We start from the raw sequence: 12,977 nt of genomic DNA on the forward strand, positions 1-12,977 counted from the left end.
AGGGGCCTTGGGGTGGCTCATGGAAGGGCCTTGGGGTGGCTCATGGAAGGGGCCTTGGGGTGGCTCATGGAAGGGGCCTTGGGGTGGCTCATGGAAGGGGCCTTGGGGTGGCTCATGGAAGGGGCCTTGGGGTGGCTCATGGAAGGGGCCTTGGGGTGGCTCATGGAAGGGGCCTTGGGGTGGCTCATGGAAGGGGCCTTGGGGTGGCTCATGGAAGGGGCCTTGGGGTGGCTCATGGAAGGGGCCTTGGGGTGGCTCATGGAAGGGGCCTTGGGGCTGCCCATGGACGCTCTGATCCTCATTTCTTACTAGTGGCTCCGGCAGCTGCGCGCAGTTTCTCGCACTGACAGTCGGGGTGATGTAAATATAAACGGCGCCAGTGTAATAAACGCCGGCAGCAAAGTGTTGACATATAGTCCTTTACCAGTCTTTAAATGCATCTAAAATTTGCATTACAATGTGCTCGGGCCTTCCTTCTCCTACACGTTTGCTGCCCTAGCCCCTTTGGGGGGAGCTGTTGAAGACCCCCCCCCCCGTCCCCCCCGACCTAGTCACATCCCGCCGTGACCGTGGCGTACGATACATAGATCCGCACGTCGCACGTCGGTCTCTGAAGTCCGTTTCTCTCCCCCTCCCCCGCGCCCGCGCCCCCCCCCCCCCCCCCTCAGGAGAGCACGGAGCCGGACGAGGACAGGGTGGTGAAGAAGTCCCAGAAGCAGCTGGACGACGACGAGGACCGGAAGAACCCGGCGTACATCCCCCGCAAGGGGATGTTCTTCGAGCACGACCTGCGCGGGCAGATCCACGACGAAGTAAGGTGAGGCCGGCGGGGCGCGCTCCCGGGGTAGAAGCGGCAGCAACCGGGAAATAAACACGGGTCTCCTTTCTCTGGGCCATTGCAAAGTCCTCTTGCTGTATGTAGCAATGCAGCTTATATTTATTTTATTTTTATATATATATATATATATTTTTATATATTTATTTCTGGAGATATCCGTGGTTTAGAGCGGTGCCTCCGTGGGAGATTAAAATGGCTGCTGCCGTTCACGCCTAATTTGTCAGAGGTTGCCATGGTATGCAGTGGTTGATGATGAAACGGAAAATGTTGGATCGGCTTGGAGAAGAGAGGCTGTAACCGCAGGACCTGGGGGATCACTGGGGAGGCTTCATCCAGCAGTGGGGAGACACGGGCTGGGGAGGATGGGATGAGGGAATGTGTGGGAGCGACGTGGAGAAGAGAGGCTGTAACCGCAGGACCTGGGGGATCACTGGGGAGGCTTCATCCAGCAGTGGGGAGACACGGGCTGGGGAGGATGGGATGAGGGAGTGTGTGGGAGCGACGTGGAGAAGAGAGGCTGTAACCGCAGGACCTGGGGGATCACTGGGGAGTCTGCATCCAGCAGTGGGGAGACACGGGCTGGGGAGGATGGGATGAGGGAATGGTGGAGTGACGTGGAGAAGAGAGGCTGTAACCGCAGGACCTGGGGGATCACTGGGGAGGCTTCATCCAGCAGTGGGGAGACACGGGCTGGGGAGGATGGGATGAGGGAATGTGTGGGAGCGACGTGGAGAAGAGAGGCTGTAACCGCAGGACCTGGGGGATCACTGGGGAGGCTTCATCCAGCAGTGGGGAGACACGGGCTGGGGAGGATGGGATGAGGGAGTGTGTGGGAGCGACGTGGAGAAGAGAGGCTGTAACCGCAGGACCTGGGGGATCACTGGGGAGTCTGCATCCAGCAGTGGGGAGACACGGGCTGGGGAGGATGGGATGAGGGAATGGTGGAGTGACGTGGAGAAGAGAGGCTGTAACCGCAGGACCTGGGAGATCACTGGGGAGGCTTCATCCAGCAGTGGGGAGACACGGGCTGGAGAGGATGGGATGAGGGAATGTGTGGGAGCGACGTGGAGAAGAGAGGCTGTAACCTCAGGACCTGGGAGATCACTGGGGAGGCTTCATCCAGCAGTGGGGAGACACAGGCTGGAGAGGATGGGATGAGGGAATGTGTGGGAGCGACGTGGAGAAGAGCGGCTGTAACCTCAGGACCTGGGAGATCACTGGGGGGCTTCATCCAGCAGTGGGGAGACACGGGCTGGGGAGGATGGGATGAGGGAATGTGTGGGAGCGACGTGGAGAAGAGAGGCTGTAACCGCAGGACCTGGGGGATCACTGGGGAGTCTGCATCCAGCAGTGGGGAGACACAGGCTGGAGAGGAAGGGATGAGGGAATGTGTGGGAGCGACGTGGAGAAGAGAGGCTGTAACCGCAGGACCTGGGGGATCACTGGGGAGGCTTCATCCAGCAGTGGGGAGACACGGGCTGGGGAGGATGGGATGAGGGAATGTGTGGGAGCGACATGGAGAAGAGAGGCTGTAACCGCAGGACCTGGGAGATCACTGGGGAGGCTTCATCCAGCAGTGGGGAGACACGGGCTGGAGAGGATGGGATGAGGGAATGTGTGGGAGCGACGTGGAGAAGAGAGGCTGTAACCGCAGGACCTGGGAGATCACTGGGGAGGCTTCATCCAGCAGTGGGGAGACACGGGCTGGAGAGGATGGGATGAGGGAATGTGTGGGAGCGACGTGGAGAAGAGAGGCTGTAACCGCAGGACCTGGGAGATCACTAGGGAGACTTCATCCAGCAGTGGGGAGACACGGGCTGGAGAGGATGGGATGAGGGAATGTGTGGGAGCGACGTGGAGAAGAGAGGCTGTAACCGCAGGACCTGGGAGATCACTGGGGAGGCTTCATCCAGCAGTGGGGAGACACGGGCTGGGGAGGATGGGATGAGGGAATGTGTGGGAGCGACGTGGAGAAGAGAGGCTGTAACCGCAGGACCTGGGAGATCACTGGGGAGGCTTCATCCAGCAGTGGGGAGACACGGGCTGGAGAGGACGGGATGAGGGAATGTGTGGGAGCGACATGGAGAAGAGAGGCTGTAACCGCAGGACCTGGGAGATCACTGGGGAGACTTCATCCAGCAGTGGGGAGACACGGGCTGGAGAGGATGGGATGAGGGAATGTGTGGGAGCGACGTGGAGAAGAGAGGCTGTAACCGCAGGACCTGGGAGATCACTGGGGAGACTTCATCCAGCAGTGGGGAGACACGGGCTGGAGAGGATGGGATGAGGGAATGTGTGGGAGCGACGTGGAGAAGAGAGGCTGTAACCGCAGGACCTGGGAGATCACTGGGGAGGCTTCATCCAGCAGTGGGGAGACACGGGCTGGAGAGGACGGGATGAGGGAATGTGTGGGAGCGACATGGAGAAGAGAGGCTGTAACCGCAGGACCTGGGAGATCACTGGGGAGGCTTCATCCAGCAGTGGCGAGACACGGGCTGGAGAGGATGGGATGAGGGAATGTGTGGGAGCGACGTGGAGAAGAGAGGCTGTAACCGCAGGACCTGGGAGATCACTGGGGAGACTTCATCCAGCAGTGGGGAGACACGGGCTGGAGAGGATGGGATGAGGGAATGTGTGGGAGCGACGTGGAGAGGCTGTAACCGCAGGACCTGGGAGATCACTGGGGAGGCTTCATCCAGCAGTGGGGAGACACGGGCTGGAGAGGATGGGATGAGGGAATGTGTGGGAGCGACGTGGAGAAGAGAGGCTGTAACCGCAGGACCTGGGAGATCACTGGGGAGACTTCATCCAGCAGTGGGGAGACAAGGGCTGGAGAGGATGGGATGAGGGAATGTGTGGGAGCGACGTGGAGAGGCTGTAACCGCAGGACCTGGGAGATCACTGGGGAGGCTTCATCCAGCAGTGGGGAGACACGGGCTGGAGAGGATGGGATGAGAGAATGTGTGGGAGCGACGTGGAGAAGAGAGGCTGTAACCGCAGGACCTGGGGGATCACTGGGGAGGCTTCATCCAGCAGTGGGGAGACACGGGCTGGAGAGGATGGGATGAGGGAATGTGTGGGAGCGACATGGAGAAGAGAGGCTGTAACTGCAGGACCTGGAGGCTTCATCCAGCAGTGGATCTATTCTTCTCTATCTACTCATTGAGCCTTTTTTTCTGTCCTGTCCATCTTCTCCTCAGACCCAAGGCTCGCCACCAGCGCAAGCTCTGGAAGGACGAGGGCTGCTGGGTCCATGACCGGTTCCGGGAGGACGAGCAAGCTCCCAAGTCCCGGGAGGAGCTGATCGCCCTGTACGGTTACGACATCCGCTCGTGCAAGAACCCAGAGGAGATCCGGCAACGTCAGCCGCGCAAGCCCAGGTGAGGGGGGGGGGGATCTTCTGCTCTTACCGGGGTCACCCTGAAGCAAGGGCTGGGTTATTAACCCCTCTGTAGGCCCAACCAGTGGTACCAAGTGCTCTGCTCTCTCGCTCTAGGTTCAGCAGCCCTTCCAGACGAGAGGAGAACTGGCCAGACGAGAAGTCCAGCCGGCCCCCCGTGAGATACCAGGACCCCGACTCGGGCCCCCCGCCTCGCCCCTACAGCAACCGCAGCAACTCCGGGTCCGGGGGGGCTGCGCCCTCCAGGAGCTACCCCCGCCCGGGCGGATACCGAGAAAACCGACCGGGCTACCGACCTCAGGAGGACGAGGCCCATCACCCCACCTCCGAGCGCAGGCAGGAGTACGGGGGGTACCGAACGCGGAGCGCCGAGCACGTCCCGCAGCGGGAGAACTCGCCCGAGCTGCCGAACAAGACGGAGGGGGCGCCGGTGCCCGAGCCGGCGCCCCCTCCCCCGGACCGGCCGGTGGAGAGGAAGTCCTACTCCCGAGCCCGGAGGAGCCGGCTCAAAGGAGGGGAGGCGGGGAAAGGGCTCGGACGACGCGGCTTTCCCGGAGCTGCCGCCGCCGCCTCCTCCTCCCCCCGCCCCCCCGGCTCAGGCCCCGGAGCTCTCCCCTCCGTCCCAGGCCGGGAAATCGGACGGCTGGGAGGAGCCACCGCCGGCGGCGGGCGGCGAGCTGTCCCGGTTAGAACAGGAGATGTCGCAGGTCAGCGTGTCGGAGCCGGGCTGGCGCCCCGGGCAGCCTGCCTACATCCCGCCGCCGCAGGGTAAGGACCCAGAGAACCGGGCCCGTAACCCTGCCGTGGCCACGGGTAAAGAAAACGGTTGGTCGACAAACCCCCCCCCCCCTCGTTGGGCGACCCCCCCCCTCCCCCCCCAAGGAAATGCGATGGTTTTTGGGCGCTTGTGTTGTGCGCTTGTCGAGGTGTCCAGCCCGCCCTGTCCTTGTTAAAGAGACAGACGAGGGAGGGGGGGGGGTCTTTGCCGGCGCAATAATGGGAGCAGCCGGAGGTAATCCAACAGCGCGCCCACTTTGAGGTCCCCCCCCTAATGTCAGAGGCCCAGTTAGGGAAGGGGGATTGGGATGAGACATCGATGGTGGTCATAAACCTCTAGGACGGGCGGAGACCGCCAGCCCCAGTCTTCAAGGGCCACCCACAGGTCGAAGGCTGAGCCACCTGTGCTGAAGCAGGGGTATCCTGGTCACATTGTTGTTGGCCCTTGAAGGCTTGCGTTGGCCCCTCCCCCCCCCCCCCCCCCACTCTGAAAATGTGTAGGGGTGAAGTTTAACCCCCCGAGTCCTGCAGTGGCGCGTGTGTGACAAGTTAACCCCTTGCGGTGCTGTAACGCTCCTGTCTCCGTCGCAGGTATCCCCAACCACATGCACATGGTGGCAGGACCCCCCCCACAGTTCAGCCGCATGGAGGGTATGGTGAGTTTGGGGTGGGGGGTGGCGGGGGGGCGGGACACGCGCACTGGGTTTTCCCAATGGGGGGGGGAGGGTGTTTCTTGTACGCCGGAGGGATCCAGTCGGGACAAATCCGACGCGTTTCGCTCTAGGCGTGAGCTGCCTCTGGGATTATGCGGCACCACGGATCGCCTTGTAGTGGGCGGAGGGACGGGGTCAGGGAAGCCGTGGGGTTTAGGGGGAGACGGATGCGATGCACATAGTTGATTTTTGAATATGGGGGGGGGTGTATATGGGGTTCCCTTGTGCCCCTCCCCCCCCTTTCCTCTCTCCGCTTTTCACATGCTCTCTGTCCCCTCGCAGGGGGTGCCGAGCGGGCGGGTGAAGAGGTACTCGTCCCAGCGCCAGAGGCCCGTCCTGGAGCCGCCGCCCATGCACATCAGCATCATGGAAGGACATTACTACGATCCACGTGAGTGCAGGACTGGCCACGCCCGACTTGTACAGCACGCGAGGGTCGCAGCAGCAGCAGCCGCCAGGGACACGCGTGGGGAGAACAGTGGCAGGGATTCAGGGGGGTCATCGGGAAGGGGTATATGGGGTAATAGGGGGGGGGTTATATGGGGTATTAGGAGGGGTTATAGGGAGGGGTTATATGGGGTAATAGGGGGAGTTATATGGGGTAATAGGGGGAGTAATAGGGAGGGGGTATATGGGGTAATAGGAGGAGTTATAGGGAGGGGTATATGGGGTAATAGGGGGAGTTATAGGGAGGGGTATATGGGGTAATAGGAGGAGTTATAGGGAGGGGGTATATGGGGTAATAGGAGGAGTTATAGGGAGGGGTATATGGGGTAATAGGAGGAGTTATAGGGAGCGGGTATATGGGGTAATAGGGGGAGTTATAGGGAGGGGGTATATGGGGTAATAGGAGGAGTTATAGGGAGGGGGTATATGGGGTAATAGGGGGAGTTATAGGGAGCGGTTATATGGGGTAATAGGGGGAGTTATAGGGAGGGGGTATATGGGGTAATAGGAGGAGTTATAGGGAGCGGGTATATGGGGTTATAGGGAGGGGGTATATGGGGTAATAGGGGAGTTATAGGGAGGGGGTATATGGGGTAATAGGAGGAGTTATAGGGAGGGGGTATATGGGGTAAAAGGGGGAGTTATAGGGAGCGGGTAATAGGGGGAGTTATAGGGAGCGGGTATATGGGGTAATAGGGGGAGTTATAGGGAGCGGGTATATGGGGTAATAGGAGGAGTTATAGGGAGGGTTATATGGGCTAATAGGAGGGGTTATATGGGGTTATAGGAGGGGTTATATGGGGTAATAGGAAGAGTTATAGGATGGGGTAATAGGAGTTATAGGGAGGGGGTATATGGGGTAATAGGAGGAGTTATAGGGAGGGGGTATATGGGGTAATAGGGGGAGTTATAGGGAGGGGGTATATGGGGTAATAGGGGGAGTTATAGGGAGGGGGTATATGGGGTAATAGGAGTTATAGGGAGGGGAAATATATGGGGTAATAGGAGGAGTTATAGGGAGCGGTTATATGGGGTAATAGGAGGAGTTATAGGGAGCGGTTATATGGGGTAATAGGAGGAGCTATAGGGAGGTGGGTATATGGGGTAATAGGAGGAGCTATAGGGAGGGAGTATATGGGGTAATAGGAGGAGTTATAGGGAGGGGGTATATGGGGTAATAGGAGGAGTTATAGGGAGGGGTATATGAGGTAATAGGAGGAGTTATAGGGAGCGGTTATATGGGGTAATAGGAGGAGTTATAGGGAGGGGTATATGGGGTAATATGAAGTAAGTGGCGATGGTCATGTATTTATAACTGTTCAGAGAATTTCCCTCCTTTTATATCTCTCTCCCCCTCCTCTCCCCACCTCTCTCCCCTCCTCTCTCCCTCTCCTCTCTCCCCTCCTCTCTCCCCTCCTCTCTCCCCCTCCACTCTCCCCTCCTCTCTCCCCCTCCACTCTCCACTCCTCTCTCCCCCCACCTTGCAGTACAATTCCAGGGACCAATATACACACAGGGGGATAACCCGTCGCCTCTGCCTCCCCAGGGGATGATCGTTCAGCCAGAAATGCACCTCTCCCACCCAGGTACCCGCGCGTACCCCTAATACAACCCCCCCCCCCCCCCGACAGGCACAGGGGGGAGACAGGGAGCAGGCGCCGCCCCACTCTGACGCAGGGGACAGCTGGCGAGCCGTGCGCCTTCCATCCGTGGAAATATTCTGTACAGACACGCCAACATGGGGGGGCCGGGGGGTCCCCTGTACCCCCCCGTATAACAATAGGGCAGCAAGCTAGATACTTGGCAGTACTCTGTATTCCACGTAGTGTGCGTCCGTGCGGGACACAGCAGGGTAATACACGCGATGCCTTCCGGCGCCGGACACACGCCCGAACCCCCCGCTTCTCACCTCTGTAAACAAGGGGCTGGCGGTCCCTGCTTCAGCACAGGTGGCTCAACCAGTCCCAGCTTCAGCTCAGGTGGCTGCCAGCGCTGTTGGCGAGCGGTGGCGGGTCAGCGAGTAGAAACGCTGCCGGGGCGCGGTTAGCGCGTGGGAACGGCGCGGTTGGCGCGTCCGCTCGGGTCACTCTATGTCTGCGTTATCTCCTTTTTTTTTGTTCCAGGCCTGCACCCGCACCAGTCGCCGGCACCCATGCCCGCCCCTAACTTATACCCCGCTCCCGTCTCCCTGTCGCCCGGGCAGCCCCCGCCCCAGCAGCTCCTGCCCCCGCCCTACTTCACAGCTCCCCCCGCCGTCATGAATTTCGGGAGCCCCAGCTACCCGTACGCCCCCGCAGGCCTGCCTCCTCCGCCCCCTGCGCACCTGTACCCCAACGCACAGGTAAGGGAGGGGGTCGATGCCCGACTCCGGTTTTGGGGACATGTGAGGACGAGCATCACCGAAAGGGTAGTGGATTCAAGGAGCAGCATCCCGGCAGTGGGGGGGTCGGGGCCAATTCAGATCACACTCCGGCTGGGGATAGGCAGGAGGCGAAATCCTAAATATAACAGCCCCAAGGATCAGATGGGGTGTGAGGTGTTGCTGTACACCGGAGAAGGGGGTCGCACGGGGTCCTTATCTGTCGTCACTTGAGTTATTGAGCTGCTATTGGAAAAATCGGTGGCGGCCATCTTTAATGAGCCCCCCGGGAAGATATAATACCTGCAAAAGGTGGTCAAGCGCGTTTCGTTAACACCTTTAGTTGCCGAAGAGGCCGGAAACCCCCCCACGAAGCAGAGCGCCGCGTTGCAGGCCCCCCCCCCCCCCTCTAGCGGGCGCGCGGTTACGTGCCCCGCGCTGACGCCCCGTCCCCCCGTGTGTTTGTCGCCAGGCGCAGTCGCAGGTGTACGGCGGGGTCACCTATTACAACCCCGTGCAGCAACAGGCGCTGCCTAAACCGTCGCCCCCCCGCCGCACCTCCCAGCCGGTCACCGTGAAGCCGCCGCCGCCAGAGGTAAGAGTGCGCGCGCGGCGCGCGGGGGGGAGGAGGGCGTCGCGCGGGGAAATCCCGACACGTCGTAGCACTGCGCGTCCTGAATGAGGACCCGCGCGCGAGCGACTGGCGGTCTGCACGCTAGCGACTTTGAGGGTGCTGAACGGCGCTATGCTGAAGCGGCCATGCTGGTTGGGGGGGAGGGGGAGGGGGGGTGTTGAATGGGTTTGAAGCAGGGGTCCCCGGAGCTGAAATTAACCCCCCCTCCCCCCTCTTTGTTTCTTTCTGGCCCCTCCCCAGGAAAACAGATACATGAAGGCGAAAGACAGCAGCGTGTAAAACGGACCGACCCGAGGACCGACCCACCCGGTTCTCCCCAACCTAGAACGTGTCAGAGACCCCCCAACTCGCCCTTCACTTGCAAGCCTGCTGCCCGCTACAAACCCACACGCGTCTGGCGCCCCCCCTACCCCCCCCCCCTGCAGACCGATTGCCGGAAAGACCAATATTCAGATTCTTTTATTTTTGCGTCGGCGCTGGAACCGTTTCCTCCCTTTCAGCGCCCGGAGTTTAACGAGTTGATTCTTGGTTTCTTATATATATATAAAAAAAACAAAAACAAACAACAACAAAAAAAAACCATAAGTTTCCAAAAAAAATGTGTATAGAGCGAGATAACACTACCACAAATAAAATGGTTAAAGCGTAAGAAATCCGTGGCGAGGTGCGTTACCGGGAAAGGCGAAGGGGGTCGGACGCGTGGCTGTTGCGTTTTTTTGGTTGTGCCGTGACGCCACGGGCGATAGAGGGGTCGGGCTATGGCTGCGGAGGGCGCGGGGTAGCTCGCGTCCTACCCCCTTCGGCCGGCGCCGGAGCGGACTGCTCGTGCCCACAAGTGTTAAGCCGGCTGCCGACAGACTGGTTAAGTGTTCGTCTTGTCCTTCACCTTTCTGGACCTATAGACACTGTGATGTTTTTATTTTATTGTTTTTTTTGTTCTGTGTATTTTTATTGTTTTTTTTTATTTTATTGTATTTTTTGTTCTGTGTATTTTTATTTTATTGTTTTTTTTGTTCTGTGTATTTTTATTTTATTTTTTTTTTTGTTCTGTGTATTTTTATTTTATTGTTTTTTTTGTTCTGTGTATTTTTATTTTATTGGTTTTTTTTGTTCTGTGTATTTTTATTGTTTTTTTTTTTTTTTTAGAAGTGTTTCTTTCCAAAAAAAAAAAAAATTAAATATCTGTATTTTTGTGAACAGCTGAGATATGAGTTAATAAATGCGAGAAAAAATGCCCCTCTGTCCCTTTTCTGTGCGAGGCCCCGGAAAGGAAGCGCTTGTAGCAAGAAACGCGTCGGGCCGCACTGTTCTGGAGAGCTCGCAATCTGCTAAAGGAAAACGGGGGGGGGGGTGGGGGGGGCCAAGCGCTACCAGATTTTAGTGTAGGACACGTTAAAAAGCAATAGCGCCCGATTGCGTTATTCTTACAAATAAGTGACAATCGGACGCATCGAGAAGCGCAGTGCAGATGTAAATGAGTAGGCCGGGCAGTCTCTCTCCCGGCGGGCGGGGGATACCGACTGCGTGTACACCGCTCGCCGTCTCCGCATCACGTCCGACTGACGTCACCACTGTTGCTCGGAGCACGCCCCCCCCTCATTACCGCCCACGCGTTTCGCTTGTCGTAGCTTCATCAGGGGCCCGATGTTTTGGTCTCCAAAGGGATACACACATATATACATATATACATACTATATTATATTATTTTTATATATCTTCAAGCTATATTCTTGCTATTCGTATTGGTGGTTTTCCCTACCGAAGCGAAATGCGTAGGTTGATGTGCTGAAGGGATTCGGAGCGTTTTTCCCCATGTGGCAGAACCAGACCAACCCAATGGACTTTGTTGTATGTTTGTTTTCCTGTAACTGTTTCTTATATATACACCTATATATTGTGTCGGCTGTGACCACCCTTTCTGGGAGCGTTTTGGGTTGAACACATTATAATTTTTGAGCGTACAATTAGATATATTTTTTTTCACCCTAATCGTTTAAACCAGTGCCCAGCATGGGAATACAAAATGGCAGCCGCTTACTGATTATCCGTTGGCTCGAGCAGCCTTATTAGAGAAGCAGAGGGCGCGTTGCCGGCGACTCTGGTTCCTGGGGAAGCGGAGTGAGACCATGCAGCAGAGCTTGCGGTGTGGACACTCTACTGCAGGCTTTTGTGGCCTACATGGTGAAAACGAATGAAAAACCAGGAACAACTGTTACCTGCTTTAAAGACGATGTTGGAGGGGGTCAGTAACCCTCCTGAATGCGATTTACACGCCGGGTTCGACTGGTCCACCCTATTTTAATCGTTTTATTTATCATTGGCGTCTACCAACGCCGCCTATACATTGTACGACGCGTCTCCGCAACGCCCTGGTGTATATGTAAGCGACGAAGATTTTCCGCTCCGAGTTCCTCAGTGCTGGGAATTCACTTTGATCCTTTGTGCGTTTCCCCCTTTGACAGACCGGCTTTTACACGGGAATTGTCTGACGCAAGCCAAAGCGCTTCAATGCAGCTTGTACAATACCATACGTGTCCACCAGAGGGAGCCAGGGCTCTTTGTAGAAAGTGACAGTGGTATATTTAAGCGTCTCACTCTGCCCCTGGGGGCAAAGTGTACTAATGGCAGTGACAGGGTTAAGGGGTCAGTCCCTCCTAGGGGCAAAGTGTACTAATGGCAGTGACAGGGTTAAGGGGTCAGTCCCTCCTAGGGGCAAAGTGTACTAATGGCAGTGACAGGGTTAAGGGGTCAGTCCCTTCTAGGGGCAAAGTGTACTAGTGACAGGGTTAAGGGGTCAGTCTCTCCTAGGGGCAAAGTGTACTAATGGCAGTGACACGGTTAAGGGGTCAGTCCCTCCTAGGGGCAAAGTGTACTAATGGCAGTGACATGGTTAAGGGGTCAGTCTCTCCTAGGGGCAAAGTGTACTAATGGCAGTGACACGGTTAAGGGGTCAGTCTCTCCTAGGAGCAAAGTGTACTAATGGCAGTGACACGGTTAAGGGGTCAGTCCCTCCTAGGGGCAAAGTGTACTAATGGCAGTGACACGGTTAAGGGGTCAGTCCCTCCTAGGGGCAAAGTGTACTAATGGCAGTGACATGGTTAAGGGGTCAGTCCCTCCTAGGGGCAAAGTGTAATAATGGCAGTGACAGGGTTAAGGGGTCAGTCCCTTCTAGGGGCAAAGTGTACTAGTGACAGGGTTAAGGGGTCAGTCTCTCCTAGGGGCAAAGTGTACTAATGGCAGTGACACGGTTAAGGGGTCAGTCCCTCCTAGGGGCAAAGTGTACTAATGGCAGTGACATGGTTAAGGGGTCAGTCTCTCCTAGGGGCAAAGTGTACTAATGGCAGTGACACGGTTAAGGGGTCAGTCTCTCCTAGGAGCAAAGTGTACTAATGGCAGTGACACGGTTAAGGGGTCAGTCCCTCCTAGGGGCAAAGTGTACTAATGGCAGTGACATGGTTAAGGGGTCAGTCCCTCCTAGGGGCAAAGTGTACTAATGGCAGTGACATGGTTAAGGGGTCAGTCTCTCCTAGGGGCAAAGTGTACTAATGGCAGTGACACGGTTAAGGGGTCAGTCTCTCCTAGGGGCAAAGTGTACTAATGGCAGTGACACGGTTAAGGGGTCAGTCCCTCCTAGGGGCAAAGTGTACTAATGGCAGTGACACGGTTAAGGGGTCAGTCCCTCCTAGGTGCAAAGTGTACTAATGGCAGTGACAGGGTTAAGGGGTCAGTCTCTCCTATGGGCAAAGTGTACTAATGGCAGTGACAGGGTTAAGGGGTCAGTCCCTCCTAGGGGCAAAGTGTACTAATGG

The 12,977-nt window shown here is 57.2% G+C and overlaps 1 protein-coding gene across 1 annotated transcript; it reads left to right on the forward strand.

Annotated features, from left to right (window-relative positions):
• Positions 1-282: 282 nt before the first annotated feature.
• Positions 283-10,402, forward strand: CASC3 (CASC3 exon junction complex subunit). The gene is given in 11 exon segments (XM_075581777.1): positions 283-311; positions 617-817; positions 4,039-4,218; positions 4,335-4,773; positions 4,775-5,051; positions 5,607-5,671; positions 6,011-6,119; positions 7,663-7,761; positions 8,299-8,516; positions 9,007-9,129; positions 9,409-10,402. Coding segments are annotated over 11 exon segments (1,779 nt in total). The 3' UTR covers positions 9,448-10,402.
• The last annotated feature ends 2,575 nt before the right edge of the window (positions 10,403-12,977 follow it).

Source organism: Ascaphus truei, unplaced genomic scaffold (assembly GCF_040206685.1).
Source record: "Ascaphus truei isolate aAscTru1 unplaced genomic scaffold, aAscTru1.hap1 HAP1_SCAFFOLD_1568, whole genome shotgun sequence".
Classification (NCBI taxonomy): domain Eukaryota; kingdom Metazoa; phylum Chordata; class Amphibia; order Anura; family Ascaphidae; genus Ascaphus; species Ascaphus truei.